At 42.5% G+C, this 18696-nt stretch overlaps 1 protein-coding gene across 1 annotated transcript in view; it reads right to left on the minus strand.

Moving 5' to 3' along the window:
- Nucleotides 1-1610: 1610 nt before the first annotated feature.
- Nucleotides 1611-18696, minus strand: part of LOC102511835 (S-adenosyl-L-methionine-dependent tRNA 4-demethylwyosine synthase TYW1) — a 165759-nt gene continuing 148673 nt past the window's right edge. Inside the window, exon 16 of the mRNA XM_032460330.1 lies at nt 1611-1694. Within this exon, the coding sequence (XP_032316221.1) occupies nt 1689-1694 (6 nt within the window). The 3' untranslated portion in view covers nt 1611-1688. The remainder of the gene's footprint in view (nt 1695-18696) is intronic.

The following is an 18696-nucleotide window of genomic DNA, read 5'->3' on the forward strand; positions in this document are numbered from 1 at the left end:
GCAAATGGATACCAAAGGATCATCATTATTAATGGGCCAGGTGGTACCCATGACTCCAAGGAACAGGGCTGGGTGCTAAACTCTGTGAGCACCCGTGCCTTGGGCCACATTCCCGGTGGGTCCCTCTTCCCTGCCCGCCTCATGGAGGATCACAGGCTGGCCTCACACACGCAGTTACTTCTCAAAACTGGCCCCTGCGCTGACCCGGGTGCTTACTCAGAAGCTGAGGAGACGCCGTGGACTCTTACCTGCCCACGAGGCAGGCGGTCTGGATGGATGCAGTGGAATATTTTTTGCTTCTGAAGCACAGTGACTCGGCCCCCCAGAGATGTGGATCAAGGACTGTGGGGTCCTGAGAGCACACCAGCCACCCGCTGCCCATGGGAGGAGCCAAGGAAGCAGTGGGAACGGGTGTGGAGGTTTTCACCCCAACCCTCCTCCTCCGGGACACAGACCAGAGGGCGTCTCCTCTTTGGAAACACGCACAAAAAAGGAAAAATCACTCCCCGTTTACCAGAACAAATCATTCGAGCTTCTCTAACTTCAATTCAAGACACACTTGCTGAGCACCTGTGCTCCCAGCCCTCCTGAGGCTTCGATTTCTGACACAATCTTATCTGTTAGCAGTCTTAGCAGAAGTCAGAAAGCAGAGTTTGGAGCTTTTTATTTTTTTTAAGTCACATTTTCTTTATACCGTTTTTCCCACAGCTTAAGCCCGATGTCCTCTGAAGTTGAGGGATCAGGCCCAGGACAGCCTAATCTCAAGGAAGAGCCTCTCTCTATTAAAGTGGCTGAATCCCATCGACCTGACTCACCTGCTGGAAAGGCAGAACAAAATGCTGCTTCTTGGCTGTTTGCCTCAAGGGAGCCTCTTGAAAGAGCCTTTATTTGATGTTCCTGAAAACTGGAAGGAACAAAAAGACAGGGGGTGGGGTGTGGCGACAGTGTGCTCCAGGACTCAGTGAGGATGGGAGGGGAGCTGCCCTATCCAGGGGACGGGTCCACATCACAGCCTCAAACTACCCGGGCAGGGGCATTTGCATGTATTGCTACCTCACGGTAGAGTCTGGCTATATTCCCCGCAGGCGCCCCATGCAGACCCTTCCCCAGCGCTCCCCGGTTCCAGGGCTGCTGGGACGTGTACCCCAATGCCTCTGTCGTCCCGGTGTACGCCTCAGGTATCAGGGAGCCCACACGTGGCCAGATCTCCTGGCTCCTACCCGGCTCTCTGGACAGCCCCGTGGAGATCGGCTCAGATACAGGTAACTCTCTTGGGTCTTTGTTTTTTAGACAAATGAATTGCAAATAAAGCTTCAAGAGATTAGGGACTGAAGAAAGACTTAAAAAAGAGACGGTCTTCTCCCTGCCAGATAGAAAAAGACCCACCACGCTGGTAGAGTGCCCTAGAATCCTGCAGAAATGGTTTATCTACAGTGTGAATCCATCACCTAAGGACCCCCCAAGGGCTGGGGGTCTGGTGGATAGAAGACCTCCAGAAAACACAATATGATCACAGTTACGCAGGAATAAGACAGGAAGCCTGGCAGAGAACACGACAAAACGTTAGGAAATTAGATTACATACGACGAGGACCTGGAGTGGGCCAGGCTTGGATTTTCATCTCAGCTCCGCCGCTTACTGGCTGTGCTGCCGGGGGCATGTTGTCTAACTTCTCCAAGCCTCTGTTTTCATCTCTGCGGAGGGAAATAGGAGCAAGGACTTCAGAGAGTTGTTGTGAAAATTACATTACGTAATGTTTGCAATTACACAGCAGAGTGCCGAGTGCTTAAAATAACGCTCAAAAATTGGAAACAATTGACTGTTGTGGCTTCTGGGTGGTGAGGCTCTGGGTAATAAGCTTTTCCTTCTACTTTCTTGCATCGTCCCCACTCTGCACGAGGAATGCGTTACATATGCCGAATCACAGCTCGACAGCCTGGCAAGAGTTCCTTCCACCTTGTCTCATTCAACAAAGCTCCGCACTGGGTCTTCAGGCTGGCTGAGGGAACCCTGCTCCGTGCAGAGCTGGCTGTAGTGGGGAGGGAGTGGGATAATGGGAACCAGGGGGGCAGAAAGGAAGGTCACTGCAGACAACTGCATTGTTTTCCCCTCACTGAGTGACCAAAGACCCTGAAAGAACACCAAGCATCATTTTTGTGCAAGTAGAAAACACGAGATGCTTTTTCAAGCAGTATGTCATCCCAGATGCTCTAAGCTACAGTCCCTTCCTGCAAACAGCACACAATGGGCAGAATTTTCCCTTTGAACTAAGATACGGGGCAAACCACGGAGGCCAAGCAAGAGCTCAAGTGGTCAAAGGCAGCTTCTCCAGGGCCCTGTCATCCCCGCCAACCGTACCCTCCTCAGGGCACAAAGGATCAGGCACCTAGGCTGGGCAGTAGGCAGAGTAACCACAGATTTTCAAACTACAGCAACTGCTAACAGCAGAGACAGCAAACAGGTAAGAGACCGGTGGAGATTCAGCACCTTTTCTGTTGGGCTTCAACAGTTAAACTACATTTGTTCCCAAGAGTGTAAACCAATAAACAGCTGATGGAATTTAGAAGTGAGGATGACCTGACAGTTCCAAGCCTTGATTCCCATATGAAATTCGATTTACTGACATACCCAAGGTCAGAGAGAACTCAGAGAGTGATCTTGGTCAATTCAAACAGCAGAGGCAGGACCAGAAGCCAAGCCCCCGAATTCCCAGCCAGGGATGCTTCCTCTAACGATGGATTTTGCTTTGTCTCAAATCGCTGAGATTGTTGGTTCCAGAGTGTTCCTGGAGGTCCGTACTCCAGGGGCTGTCACGCTAACTGGAAGAAGGCAGATCTTGGGTGCAAGCTGGGGAAGACTTGGAAGCACAGCCTTGTGACCCGTGTTGTCCCAGGGCTGCTGTTCCCCACAGCCGCAGGCTCTTGCAGACCCCTAGCAAATGCCAGCAGGGCTGGAGGGCACTGTGCCAACCTCTAGTGGCTGCCCCATGGCTCCGGTAGTGGGACTGATGATTAGAACACTGACTTCTTTCTTTCATTATCCGTGAATGGGGACGACAGGCGAGCCCTCACAGCACCACGGCAATGATCATAAAACAGATTGACTGCAAAGCCCTGGAACGGTCATGTCCCTACATGGGTCCCTGCTGGGATGTGCTATCCAGGATGCATGGGCAATCGTATGTTCCGTCCTTGGAAAATCACAATTTCCATCACTGGTGACTAACTTATTTTCAGAGACTAAATCAGGGGGATAACAGGATGAATGTAAAAATGTAGCTGAACATTATTCATGATTTTTTAAAGCTTTGAGATATAATTCATACACACTATTCACCCATGAAAAGTATACAAGTCAATGGTTTTTATTAGATACACATAATTTTCCATCATCACAACCTAATTTTAGGGCACTTTTATCACCCCCCAAAAGAAACTCCTCACCCCTTAGCTGTCAGCCCCATCACCCCATTCTCTCCTGCCCTAGGCAACCACTAATCGACTTTCCCGCTACAGATTTGCCTGTCTTAGACGTTTCACAGAAATGGAATCACAATATGTGGTCCTTTGTAATTGGCCTTTCATTTAGCATAATGTTTTCAAGGTTCATTTACACTCTGGATTAATTCTTCTTTTCCTGGTTCTTGCTGCATCTTTTCTGGATCTTTCAGGGCTTTCTGGGCCACCCTCGAACATTTTGGCTACCACTAGAAATCAGAATGAAAATAAATTCTATGTATTCAAACTTTTCATGTGCTAACGTAGGTGACACTGTATTATTTCTAAGATGAGGTAAATCAATTTGTGTATCTGTATCAACAGCCACTAGATACCTTAGCTTTGGAAATGTTCAGCTGTGTTTTGTGGGTGTGGTTTTCTGGTCCTATAGGAAAACAGGGCTTACTGCAAGAAACAATTATCCCCCAAATAACAGAGCCAGGGAACTTGGGGAAATGTCCTGTTTCAACAGATGAATTTCCATGCATCTCAGGGATGCATTATACTGCCCTCTGCTGAGTACTATGCCAGCAAGACTGAAAATCAGAATATGAAGGGACATCAGAGGGCCAGAGGATCTGCTTCTGACAAACTCACCTTTATTTGTTCATTATTCAAAGACCATTTAAAGGGCACCTACACTGTGTCAGGCACTGAGCCATTAGTAATATAAACCTGGGCAGTGATCCTTGTCCTCCAGGAAATCCTTGACGAGAGAAGTATTTTCAGTCACATGCCAGGACTGCAGCTCCACACAGCCTCCCCACCGTCAGGAATTCGCTGGACCCGGACGCCGCCCAGAACACTCGTCTCTGGTGCCATGTCAAAGGCAACCCGAAGGGCGGTGGTAAAATGTAAAAACAGCATAGATCCTCAGGGCTAAAGAGAACTTAAGTGAGAGTCCATCGTCCCAAATCTCAAAGGTTATGTGTAACAAATCACCCCCAAAAACCAAGTGGCTTAAAACAATAATAGTAATTTATTGTCTCTCAAAGTTTCCATGGGCAGGAATACAGGAGCAACTCAGCGGGTCATTTTGGTTCAGGGTCTCTTGCAGGGTCAGAATCATCTGAAAGTCTGACTGGGACTGAGGGTCTGCCTCCTGGGGGGCCCACTCCTATGGCCAGCAAGCTGATGCTGGCAAGGTTATTCCCCTCCTCATGGCCCTTCCACAGGGCTTTCTGAGTGTCCTTACCGCAAGAGGGCTGGCTTTCCCCAGAGTGAATGGTACAGGAGACCCAGCTGAAAGCTGCAACGCCTTCTACGACCTGATCTTACGAGTCACCTACCATGACTTCCACCATATTGTTGGTCACAGAGCCAGCCCCAATTCAGCATGGGAGGGACCTACACAAGGCCACAAAGTCACGAGGCAAGAACCACTGAGAGCCACCTCAGAGGCTGGCTACCACATTACTATTAAGTTTTCTTCCATTTTCCACCCTGAAGGTCAAAGCCCAAATGCCTAGCTATTGTCTGAATGCCCTCTTTAAACAACCCGGTGTTCATTCAGCCACTGCCTGAATCCTTGTGGGCAGGAGCTCAAGGTCCTCCAACTCTGACCGCTCCGTCTTCAGTGGGCACTGACCTCCTCTGCACACTGAGTCAGTTCCTCCTACATGCGAGACCTTCAAACACTTAGCAACAGCGACCATGTTCCACCAGTAAACACTGACTGAGACCTACTCAGCATCAGGCCCAGCGTGACAGCTGCTGGGGATAGAGCGGTGAACAAGTTACAGCTTTTGCCTCCAAACAGCTCGTTCTGGTTTAGCTTCTTCACTGTTCCAACAGGCCCACACCACACCCCGTGAGCAAGGGACAAGAGTGTCCATCTTCTCTATATCTGATCTCAGAGGAATCTCCTCTCTTTTGCCAAAGCTCTTCTGGTAGCAAATAACAGAGAACAACACTCAGATTGCTTCAAGAAAGCAGATAAATGTGAACAAGAATTGGGAATAAAGTTGCTCCAAAGCTGAGACAAATCTTTATTGTTCTTAAAGTATAGTTTTAGAGACCAAGAACTGATGTATGGAAAGCAACAGATTTTTTTTTAACATTACTCTAATATCTAGCATCCTTCCTAACTCTTACTGTAATTAAAGTTTTTTTCTATAGATTATTTTGGAATTTCAAATCATCTGCAAATAACTCAAGTCCTGTTTCTTCCTTCCAATTCATACATCTTCTCTTTCTTCTTGTTTTATTGCACTTGTTAGGATCTCTAGTGTTAATACGGAATAGATGTAATGATAGTAGACATGACTACCTTATTTATCATTCTTATGTCTGATACTGGCAGGATAGCCTGAATCAGATGAAACCCACCTGCTGATAACAACAATAAACTATGGACAAAATATTACTATAACTGTGTAATGTCCTCAGAGAATAACCAAAATCAGGCAGACATTAGGGGGATATAAGCCTTAGAAGAATGGAAGTAAACTCTGTGAGATTCACATTTAACCAGCTTTTCTCCTGTAGGCATTCCTCAATCCACCTGGAGCATGAGGACTGAAGTTCAGTCAAACATCAAGCTATTTCTTGGTTGTCTAATTTTAAGTATTAACTTCTGACTTCCTAATGTGGAAGATGAAGATTGTAACTTTCTTATAAATCTTCCCTCATCATCCCAACATTGTTATAATTTTGGATTAAACCAATATTGAGTACCTATACAAACACTATTCATGGTTGAGCATTGGACTGTGGAAACAATTTCTATCTTATGCAACATTTTCTTTACCTTGGGGTGAATCATGGTTGTCTCACTACTCCATTTGCTTGTTTTCTACACCCATCAGAAATTGTACGTAACTGTATAACTCTGGCTGTGACTTATTCTAAGTGGCGGGTGGACTTCAGTGTGTTCATTTGTACTTAACACCCCTGGTTTCACTGCAGTACCCTGGCCCAGTGACTCTGAGTCCAGATTCCCTTGAGATGAAGCTTTCCAAAGAGGAGTCCTGCCACGTTCTGCTAAGGTGGACAGCGTCACCACAATCGCAGGGTGTGGGAGAGGACATGGAGATTCAACTTCTTACAGATTTTCCACCAATCCTTTTATTTTGAACCCAAGTTGTATCCTCCACTTTCAGAGATACCTGTGGCTTTCTGGAGTTCACACAGGCAACTCTGTGTTACATTTAGCCTTTCCCTCTGCAAGCTTGAGTTTCAGTTTTCTCCAATTTGCTGAGTGCCTTTCCATTTGTTCTTCTTATTTCCAGCTTTCCATACCTTGTTTCTATCATGACATCTCCTGGAAACTGATTAAGCCAGTACCAGAAACCTTCTCTGAGTCTGCTTCCCAATCTATTAAATGAAACAGTCATGCTCTCCTCGGCAGCACCTGGACGCACATCCCACAGCATCCTCGGTTCATACACATCATCCCAGCCCCCTTGTGCTGTGAGGATCTCTGAGGGCTTACAGCCAGAGCTGAGGATGTGCTAGAAACGCTAATGCTTGACTTCGGCTGTAAGTCAAGGTGGAAATGTCTTGGTTTATTAATGGCTCCCAGAGAATTGTATAAAAACTTTTTTCAAACTTTTCGTTACTGCTCCTAGTTCTAAGAATTCTAGAAACAAATCAAGTCACCCACAGAGGGGATGAAGAAGGGAGATGAGAAGAGAAAGAAAAACAAAGGGGAGAAAGGGGGAAGTGCAGGGAAAGGGGAACACACAGGAAATGGACTGTCGTTCACTGTGTCTGAACTCCCCACGAGGATGTCCCCTTCCCTCATGCCATGTCCCATGTGGGTAGGCCCCCCATTGGGGTGAAGTCCTTGGGTGGCCACAATCGAGGCTCAGGCCGAGACTCCCACAACATAAAGGTGAAGGTTATGACGGCAAACTGCTCTGCTTGACTTAGAGGGTCATAAATCTCCTGTGTCTTTGATTCTTCTTACCCTCTTGCTGATAAGTCTGTTCTCATGATGAAATATTATTCCACAAGCCCCGCTGGCTGATGGATTAGGAAACGTACAAGACTAACTCCAGTGAGTCCTTTGAAGTGGATCAAAACACAGGCTTCATAAAAACGGATGTCATCCAGGGTCACTGTTTCAAGGCTGGAAGCATAATTTTCTTTCATAACATAGGTCTCCACTTGGGACTTCAGATGGCTTTGCCCCCGTCTGCAAGTGAAGCTCCTGCCGCCTCCCAGAGCAGCGCACGGTGCGCCCTCTCCCTCTTCCCACACACGTGTGGGCCGTGCAGGGGCTCGCCCCACAGCTCTGAGGTCTTGGAAGGAAACGTGGAGGTGACACCAGTCACTCCAGGCCCCCTCTATATGGAAATTCAGGTAGGAAGTTCACAAAAGGCACCTTGTAGGAAAAAATGGGTTATATGGGAGGGGTAGCAGTTGGGAGCTGAGAATAGGGGGGGCCCGCACCCACGGATCTTCGGTCTGCTGAGCATTAAGAAACACCAGTCTTCTTTATCACTAGTTGCCAGTCTCTGCTGACTGCTGAGTAGAGGGACCCTAGAGGGCCTGGGGGCTGGAAATCCACTGAAATAGCCACACTGGGTTTGCTCTCCTCCCAGCATGCCTTAGAGGTCTTCCTGGGAACCAGATGTGCCAAAAGCAAACCTGGAAAAACAGAAGGGGGCTGGCATGAAGTGAACCTTCGATCAAGCATTTGCCCAATGTTTTCCAGGCTACCTATATACCCAGACCTCTGAGAAACTCCCCTACTATCTTCCAGTGGCTATATCCAGAATCCTCAGCACAAATCTGTTCTAGACAGGGCCTCAGTACCACATCCCAAGGTACTCCATCGTCCCCAGATCCAAGTACATACCAGGAAACGACAAAAGTTGTATTAAACCATTACACAGGTCACTAGGGATTTTTTTGTCAGAAAAATAAGCTTGTAACTAATTAATGAGAAGGTAGAATTGAGATACCCCAAAATAAATCTCTATGCTCATAGTCAATTGATTTTCAACAAAGATGCCAAGAAAATTCAATGAGAAAAGAACAGCCTTTTAACAAACTGTGCTGGGAAAATTGTGATACACGATGGACAAAGATGAATTTGGACCCTTTTTCCTAACACTACAGACAAAAATTAACTCAAATGAATCTAAGATCCAAATATGAGAGCTAAAACTATAAAGCTGTTAGTAGAAGACAGAGGAGAAAATCTTCATAATCTTGGTTTCTTAGATATGACACCAAAAGCACAAGCAACTAAAGAAAAAAAAAAAAACAGATGAACCGGCCTTCTAAAACGTCTATGCTACAAATGGTTCCATTAATAAAGTAAAAAGACAACCCACAGAATGGGAGAAAACTTTTGCAAGTCACATAACTGATAAGGGACTTGTATCCAGAGTATTTGAAAAACTCATACAACTCGATAGTAACAAGATAAATAACCCAATTTTTAAAATAGGCAAGCGATCTCTTCTTTCTCCAAAGAAGAGATACAAAGGACCAGTAAGCACACGAAGAAATGCTCAACATTATTAGTTCTCAGGGAAACAGAAATCATAACCACAATGAGATATGACTGCACGCCCACTGGGATGGCTACAATAAAAAAGACAGATACTAACAACTGCTGGCTTGGACGCGGAGAAATCGCAGCCTTCATCGACCGCGGGGGGAACGCAAACTGGTGCAGCCACTCTGGCCAACAGTCTGGCAGCTCCTCAAAATGCGAAACATAGTGTTACCATATGACCCAGCAATTCTACTCCTAGGGATGTTCTCAAGAGAATTGGACGACTACACAGACTTGCGCCTGAGCGCTCATAGCAGCATTATTCTTAACAGTCAAAAAGCAGGAAAAAAACCAAATGTCTCTCAACTGCTGAACGGATAAACAAAATACAGCATATCTGTGTAGTGGAATACTATTTGGTAATAAAAGAAAATGAAATACCGATACATGCTACAATAAATCTCAAAAAGATGCTCAGTAAAAAAAAAAAAAGCCAAACTCATCAAGAACACATCTACACTGACTGTCCGGAAAATGCAATTCTATAGAGACAGAAAGCAAATTAGTGGCTGCCTACGACTGAGGGCAAGAATGGGGAGCAAAGGAAAGTGGGCATGAGGTTTCTTTTGATGAGACGGGAATGTTCTAAAATGAGATTATGGCATCGCCGCCCCATTGTGTAAATATACTAACAATCATTTAATTGTACATTTTAAATGAATGGGTTTTATATAACATAAATTACATTTCAATAAAGCTATTTTTAAAAAGTAGACAGGCGCTATATAATTGCAAAAGCAGCCGAAGAGCCCAGGACCAATGGACCTTATTCTTTTATTGATTCTTGTTAAAAATCATCACCTACGTGCTTAATGGTTCACAAAATTGTGGGGAAATCCTGCACATTAATGACTGAGTTAAAAAGGGATTCAGAAGAGTGAACTCCGAATGTGAAGAGGTATTAGTCATTAACCCAGTGGCGCTCAAAGTGCAGCTCCTGGACCGGTGGCATCGGCTTTACCGGGAACAGTACAGGATTTGGGAGCCCCACTGAATCACACCTCCCAAATCAGAACCCCCAGGGGTGGGAACCAGCAATCCGTGTTTTCACAAACTCTCCAGGTGATACTGATACCTGCTTAAGTTTGAGAATCAATGCCGGCTTCAACCGTTTCACTCCCTGCTTAATGTAACTATATCAGAGATGGGGCCTTTAAGGAGGTAATTAAGGTTGAATGAGGTCATATAAGGATGGGGCCCTAATCTGATAGGACTGATGTCTCTTCCTAAGAGAAAGAGAGACCAGCAATCTCTCCCCGTGCATGCAGAGGAAAGACTATGGGAGGACACAGCATCTCTTGATGGATGGATGGATGGATGGATGGATGGATGAAAGAAAAAAGAGCCATGCTGTGGGTCTGTTTTCATTTGTAGCTTCAGTTCTGGGGAAACTTTTGGAACTGTTTCTTTCCTTATACGCACTCTTCTTTTTCTCTGTGCTCTGTTTCTAGAACTTCCATTATTTGGATGTTGGACTGCTTCAAGTAGTCCTTGCATTTTCTTATCTTTTCTCTCCTATGTTCCATCCCCTTTTGCTCTACGTTACGGGAGATTTCTTAATTTTATCTCTCAAACACTACACTGAGTTTGTCATGTCTTCTGTCATGCTTTTAATTTCCAAGTGTTCCTTTTTGTTATGAGTGTTCCTTTTTTTTTCAGTAGCATCCTGTTCTGTGCTCACTTAATGAATGTATTGTGCTCTCTTACTTCTCTGAGAATATTAATGATTGTTCTTTTTAAAGTTTTCTTTTTCCTGAATTGTCTCTGTTTCCTCCTAGGTGCTTGCTGGTTGGGTGTTTGTGCAATAATTTTTCGTATTAGAGCACTTCCTTAGCCTGATGTTTTCCTGGTGTTTGACTCTTGTTGAGAAATTGGGGACCAAGATTCTGGCTGGAATCCGTGAACCCTCAGACCACAGCCTCGCATGGAAGGTGGTCCTGACTGCACCACTTCCTTGGAAATACCCAGGTGTCAGGATCCGTTTTTTTTTCATTTTTCAGTTTTATTAGGTAGAATTGTTACAATTTGCCTGCACATATATGATATATTGCATGTAAATACATATACACAATATATTGCGCATATTTTAAAAATTTACATATATGTACTGTTCATTGTTTCTAAGAACACTTAGAGCTTTAGCTTTTTAAATGCACATAGTTATCAAAGGAATAAAGCCAACCACAAAATAAGAATTAATTCAAAAAGATACTTACACCCCACTATTAACAGCAACATTATTTATAATTGCCAAGATATGGAAGCATCCTAAGTGCACATCAATAGATGAGTGAATAAAAAAGACGCAGCATACACATGTGATGGAGTACAACTCACACAGGAAAGAAGGATATTTTGCCATTTGCGGCCCTTCATTCACTTGTTTTTTTCACTTCAAAAAAACCAAAATTTTATAACTGGCATAAACATTTCCATTGCATAAAAAACAACAAAATACCTAGGAATAAAGTTAACCAAGGAGTTTAACTATACTCTGAAAACTGTAAAACATTGATGAAGGAAACTGAAGATGATACAAAGAAATGGAAAGCGATCTTGTGCTCTTGGATTGGAAGAATCAACATTATCAAAATGGCTGTACTTCCCAAAGCAATGTACAGATGCAGTGCAACCCCTGTCAAAATCCTCACAGCATTTTTCACAGAACAAGAACAAACAATTCCAAAACCTATATGGAACTATAAAAGCCCCTGAACTGCCAAAGCAATCTTTTGTAGGTCTTTTTTTCCCCCTTCTCTTTCTTCTTTTTGTTCTCTTTTCTTATGGTTTGATGGCTAGAGAAGGTCCTTTAACATTTGTTGTGAAGCTGGTTTGGTGGTAGTGAATTCTTTTAGCTTTTCTTTATCTGTGAAGCTTTTGATTTCTACATCAAATCTGAACGAGAGCCTTGCTGGATAGAGTATTCTTGGTTGTAAGTTTTTCCCTTTCATCACTTGAAATATATCTTGCCACTCCCTTCTGGCCTGTAGAGTTTCTGCTGAAAAATCAGCTGATAATCTTATGGGAGTTCCCTTGTATGTTATTTGTTGCTTTTCTCTTGCTAATTTTAATATTTTCTCCTTATCCTTAATTTTTGTCAATTTGATGACTATGTGCCTTGGTGTGTGCCTCTTTGGGTTGATCCTGTGTGGAATTCTCTGCGCTTCCTGGACTTGAGTGACTGTTTCCTTCCTCAAGTTGGGGGAGTTTTCGGTTATTAAGTTTGGAGTTTTTGAAGGAATTGGTCAACTCGTCTAGGTTATCAAATTTATGGGTGTAAAGATTTTTGTGGTAATTCCTTTTTATTTCTTAAATCTGTGTGAGTTGTGTAGTGACATCCCCTCTTTCAGGAATATCATTCCTGATGCTGGTCGTCTGTATCTCCTCTCTTTTTATCTTTGCCAGCCTTGAGAAAAGTTTAATTTTAATGATCTTTTCAGAGAATGAATTTTTAGTTTCATTGATTTTTCCCCACTCTTTCCTTCCTTCAGCTTGATTTGGGTTTATTTTGATCTTCTTTCTCTGATTTCTTGATGGGGAATTTTTAATTATTGGTTTAAGGCATGTCTTCTTTTCTGATTATAAGCATTTGTTACTATAAATATCCATCTGAGCTCTGCTTAGAATGTCAAATGTTGATATGTTTTATTTTCATTTTAATTCAGTTCAAAAATATTTTCTAATTTCTCTTCTGATTTCTTCTTTGACCCGTGGATTATTCAGAAATGTGTTATTTAGTTTGCAAATATTTGAGTTTTCCAGATATCTTTCTGTAAAAAAATTCTAATTTAACTCCACTGTAATTGGAGATGATACTTTGTATGAATTGCATCTTTTAAAATGCATCAAATTTCTGGCCTGGAATATGGTCTATCCTTGAAAAATGTGTATTTTGCTGTTGTGAGTGTTCAGAACTGCCATCCCAAAATACGCTGCTCTGGCATATTGATTATTTTGAGCTGAAGGCACTTGAGACACAGCAGATGAGAAGGGCTCTCTGACCTTCCCCCTTTTACATAAAAGCAGGCATAAAACTTCCCATGAGAAAGGTACCCGCCCTGCACCAGGAAGCGAAGACTATTCTCATCACCAGAGACTGCGAGTTGATGATAAAATGCACCTGTACAAACAGACTAAAATAACCTTAATCGTCCATTAGCTTCCTCATATCTTTTTCTAGTCCCTGTCTCACAATTTACTGCCCCTCGCCCAAGCCCCTCTGCCTTGTCCCTTTCACACAAATTACTGTCCTTTGTGTAAAAAGGTATACAAGCTTTGGGGCCTAACAGCTTTCTAGGTCTCCATTTCCCTCCTGAAGACTCCCATCCACATGTAAAACTATTAAATAAATCTGTATGCGTTTCTCCTGTTAGTCTTCCTCATGTCAGTTTAGTTCTTAGGCCAGTCACAGAACCTAAGAGGGTCAAAGAGGGTTCTCCCTCCCTTACACTGTTGTTGGATAGAGTTTTTATAAATATCAATTAAGTCAAGCTGATAGATAGCGTTGTTTAAGTTCTTCTACAACCTTAGTGATTTTCTGTCCACTTGTTTTATCAGTTACTGAGAGGACTGCTGAAACATCCAGCTATAATGTCGGTACAGCCATTTCTGCCTGCATTGCTGTTGGGATCTGCTTCATACATTTCAAAGCTCTCTTTTTAGATGCATAACTGTTTAGGATCGCTGTGTCCTCCTAATTTATTGAGCTCTTCATCTTTATGAAATGACCTTTTTATCTCTGGTAATATTCTCTGCTCTGAAATCGACTTTATTTGATATTAATATCGCTACTCAGCTTTTTTCAAAATTGGAGCTGGCATGGTATATTTATTTCCCTCTTTTTACTCTTAACTTATTTATTTGTGTGTCTTTATATTTAAAGTGGGTTTTTTTGAAGACAGAATACAGCTAGGTCGTAATGTATTGTCCAATCTGACCACCTCTGCCTTTTAACTGGAAGGGTGCCTATATGTGCCCTTTAATTTAAAAAGATGTTATATCATTTATATTTAATGTGATTAATGATACGGTAGAATTTAAGTCTACCATTTTGCTACTTGTTTTCTATTTATTTCGTATGTTCTTTGTTCCATTTTCCTCATCTTCTTAGTACTCTATGCAATGCTATTCTGGCTGGTGGGAACAGGAACTCTTTCTGCTCCTATCTGAACTCTAAGGCTTGTTCCTGCTAATCTTTGCAAAGGATTCTTTCCCAATGCCACTAGTTCCTCTGACTGAAACTCAGCTAAAGACTAAGTACCTCTGCAGATCTCGAGCCTTTCTCTCTATGCGGCTCTCTTCTCTCCAGTACCCTGCCCTGAAAATTCTGCACATCCTGGTCTCCTTGGACTCCCAGCCCCATATCCTCAAACCAAGGAGACTGTTCGGCTCTGTCTGGGTTTCCCCTCCATGCGCCACGGCCTGGAAGCTCTCCTTAGACTACAAGCTGGGGCAAGCATGGGGCTCATCTCATTGTTTCCTGTCTTTTGGCTGTTACCATCCTTTATTGCCTGGTGTCCACTGTCTTGAGAGTCATTATTTCATATAACTTGTCTGTTTTTATATCTTAATATAAAAATATATTTTAGATATTTTGCCCAATTTGTGGTTGTTTCAGGCAAGTGAGTAAATCCAATCCCTGTTATTCCCTCTTGACTAGTAACAAAAAAAATCAGACACATATAAATTTTATAGGTAATAAAGGAAGCATATCAAATCAATGGTAAAGGATAACTGACAGTATGAATGGTTTTAGAGAAAGCAATTAGATATATGAGAAAATATCAGATTAGGTCTTGTTTTCATTACATTCACTAAAATAAACTACAGAGAGACAAAAGAATAAAATAAAATTCTAAACCTTAAAACATAACAACATTAAAGCTAAATACAATGACTATATTCATGACCTCTATATGGGCAAAAACTTCCTAAGTCTAAAATAATGAAAAAAGTAAAAATAGTTCAAAGATTGAGTTTTTGCTTGTTTTAAATAAACTTTCATTTTGGAATAATTTTGGATTTGCAGAAAAATTACAAAGACAGTATAGTTTCCATAAACCCCTTACCCATTTTCCCCTAATGTCATCACCTTACATTATCATGGTACTTTTGTCAAACTGAGAAACCAACACTGATACATTTCTATTAACTAAAGGCTAGACTTAATTCCGATTTCACCAGTTTTTCTACTAATGTCTTTTTTTTCTGTTCAGGATTCAATATATCCAATTTAAGATGCATTACTTTTAGAAGACGTATTTTGACTATGTAAAAATCACTCAAGCACCTGTTTAAAAATGCAAGCACAAACTGCGAAACCGACAAACTGAGAGAGAGATTTCTAAGGAAACAAAGGATCAATAGTCTTCAGGATCAATTAGTACTTAATCAATATATAAAATACTAACCCACCAGTTAAAAATGGTCAAAGGACACGCAGGGACAATTCAAAAAAGAAGAAATACCATTTATTGGCTAATGAACATAAAGAATTTTGAACTTCACTGGTAATCAAAGACTGTTTTTAACCGACCATCCTGGCAAGGAGTTAAGGAGTAACACTAGTCAGAAATCATTAGGCAAGTATCCCCCACACACTGACGGTGAGAGTAGTCATACAACTGATCTGAAAAACCTTAAAAATGAAGCCCCTTGGACTCATTACATTCACACCTCAAATTCATTTGGGACACTGCCACCAAGTCCTTCATGTGGCACCCCAACTCCCTGCCTGCTTCCACAGCCACCGGGGGCACCCACTAGGCCCCTTTTCCCCTGGCCAGCCTGCTTCCCTGGATGCGGCGTGAGGACATCCTCACATTAGGAGGGGAAGCAAGGCAGGAAAGAGAGGGGAAAGATACAGAGGAAGGAAAGAGAATATGAGAAGGAAAGAGAAAAAGGGAAATGAAGAATAGCATTCACACTTAATGGAGGAAAGTGAGAAACAGGCAGATGTCAGAAAAATATTTATATCTGTATTGCAGTCATTAAAAATAGGTTTTTAAAGAATATCTGATCACATGGAGAAAAAGTTCATAATAAATTTAAGTGGAAAATATAGGCTCAAAATTAGCATCCTTGTTTTTTAAGAGTATAAACAAACTCTAATCATGGTTATATTTAGGTTATTGAACTGGAAATAGTATTTATTGTCTTCTCTGTGTTTTTCCATATTATTCTACAATAAATACGATCAAAATAACACTGAATATTTCCTTTTTAAAAGTATTAATTTCTGCATGACTTACACGTGGCTTATGGGACTGAAAATACGTTGTTCTAATATCACATTTCTGGTCCCAGTGCTCCTATCTGTTAGGAGCCTGCCTGCTGTGCAAGTGATTAAGTGCACAGACTTTCTTTTGAACAAAAAGGAAATGTTTTCAAAAGTTCTTTGGAGACCCATCCGGAAGAGCTGAATAAATTCTCCAAAGGAAAAAGAGACTTAAGGCACCATCTGTGTTTGATGGTCTTTCTCTCTCTCCCCATCCTGTCTCCTCTGCTCCCTTCCCCTTTCTCCCCTCCCAATCCCCCTCTCCCTCTCTCTTTCCTGTGTTCCAAACTTGGAGCAAAGATCCAGGCCAAGCCTAGCAGACCAACCTGTTTGGAGGGAAAGACAGTATGCAGTGTCTGGGCGACCCAAGGAATGTCAGGGAGAAACTGCCGAGTCATGAAAAGAGAAAGCATAAACAAGACTTCAGAGGGTCATCTGAGGACAGATGGGAGGACATCTGTCCTGAGGACATCCCAAGAATGAGGTTGGGCTGGACTGGACTAGATCTTTACAATATTCTGGAAAAGAGAATCCACATCACTTAAAGACACATAAACAGGCTTTAAGGATAATTTGGGCAATGACTACAAAATTTACCCTCCAAATTTGGGGAAATCTCCAGGTAGATATTTGAGCAGTCCTTGATTCTCTTTAGTGTTTCTAAAGTAGCCTGAAGACCCTAAACATTAGAATCTTCTTGGGTGCTGGTTCAAAACACTGACTCCAGGGTCACACTCCAGATCTACCAAAGGTGACTCTCTGGGCAGTGGAGTTTGGGAATTCGATTTTGACACACACCAAGAAGTCTGACACACATTAGACTCTGAGAATCATGTCTCCATATTCTGCTATTACCCATCGATGGAGGAAAATGGGCAAGGCTGGGCAGATGTGTGGAGAGTTTCATTTTTTTCACGCATCAATCAGTATATATTTATATTTCCTACTGTGTGTCCGACAATGAGTCTAGTACCATCAGATCACAACCTAAGAGGTAAGGACATATCTGCTAATAGTGGGGAGATTAATTCTCCTTGGGAAGGCTGCTTTAGTGAAGAATATTCAGCTGCAAGTTATAGAATATCGAGCCAAAAGCAGCTTTAAATTACAGATACTTAATTATCTGTGAAATCAAAAAGTGTAGAGGGAAAGGACTCTGGATTTGGTGAGGAGGTCAGCAGTACCGTCACAGTTCTTGCCCTCTCAGCAGGCTGCCAGAGTACAGTAAATGTCACCTCCTTTGCCTCAGATGAAATATTTCTTTTAATTTAACCTGAGGGGACATTAGCTTTTTTTTTTTTCCTTTTTTTTCCTTTTTGGCAGCCACATCAACTCTAAACATGATGTCAACAAATACTCTTACTTTTTTATATGTGCTGCTTTGAAGCCACTCACTCTGACACGTAGTTTGCACAAATTTGATTTTATTTTGCTGCATTGTTTTTGACTTAAATTTTTTAATTTAATTTAAAATTTAAAAATTAACTCTTCCAAGACTGATCCCCTGCAGGATAGCTTTGCAGAAAAAGAGCTCCTGCAAAGCTAAATAGAATCTAACTACGGCCCAGTGACTAAGGTAATCAAACCTGTTCAAGCACAAGACTTGGACCTCAGTCTCTTGATCATGCATCAGAGGAGGAGGTGCTGCCTCACTGTAAGCTCTTCTGGGATAAACCCTGCCACTGGCAACTGCAAAGAATCATCTCTGGCCACTAGATCACGCCAGGATGGGAGCTGATGCCCGTCCCCCTAAACACACATCTTGAGCTGGGAGGATGGGGCTGAACCCAAGAGTCTGTCATGTCATATGGTTATTGCATCCTAGCCTCTGATCATGTCAAGTGTGCGTTTTTCCTACTGCTTTTCTAATAATGTAGCTTAAAAACCCCTCAGCTTGAGAAAGGTGGGGAATTGAAGGCACTTAGAGTTTGCAGAACTGAATACAGGAAAGGAGAGAGGGACACAGAAAGAGAGCCTCAGAGATCCACAGGAAGTCCCCCTGGAGATTTCAACCAAACTATGATCACCTCATTAGTGTAGGGAAAACTGTGTAAGGCTGGGGAAAGATTAATCCCAAAAGGATTAGAATGAGCAGTGCCTGGTGTTCACACAGACACAGGGAGAAGCCTGTTCCCACTAGTCAGATGCAGGGAAAAAAAAAACCTGTAATTCATGGAGCATGGGGTAGAGTGTTCAGGAAGGTCTTGCCTCAATAATGGGGAATCATTACCCTCGACTAAACACTGCTCTGATTCCACCTAATGAATCTTTAAAGCAAGACCCTAAAGGATGAAACTCCTTCCACATTGCTTCACTGCATTCTAGGGAAAAAGCCAAGAATATAGGAATAAAATAATATCCAGCACCCAGTAAGGTACCATTTACAAAGTCCTGCATCCAATCAAAGCTTA

Source organism: Camelus ferus, chromosome 18, assembly GCF_009834535.1.
Source record: "Camelus ferus isolate YT-003-E chromosome 18, BCGSAC_Cfer_1.0, whole genome shotgun sequence".
NCBI classification, from domain to species: Eukaryota; Metazoa; Chordata; class Mammalia; order Artiodactyla; family Camelidae; genus Camelus; species Camelus ferus.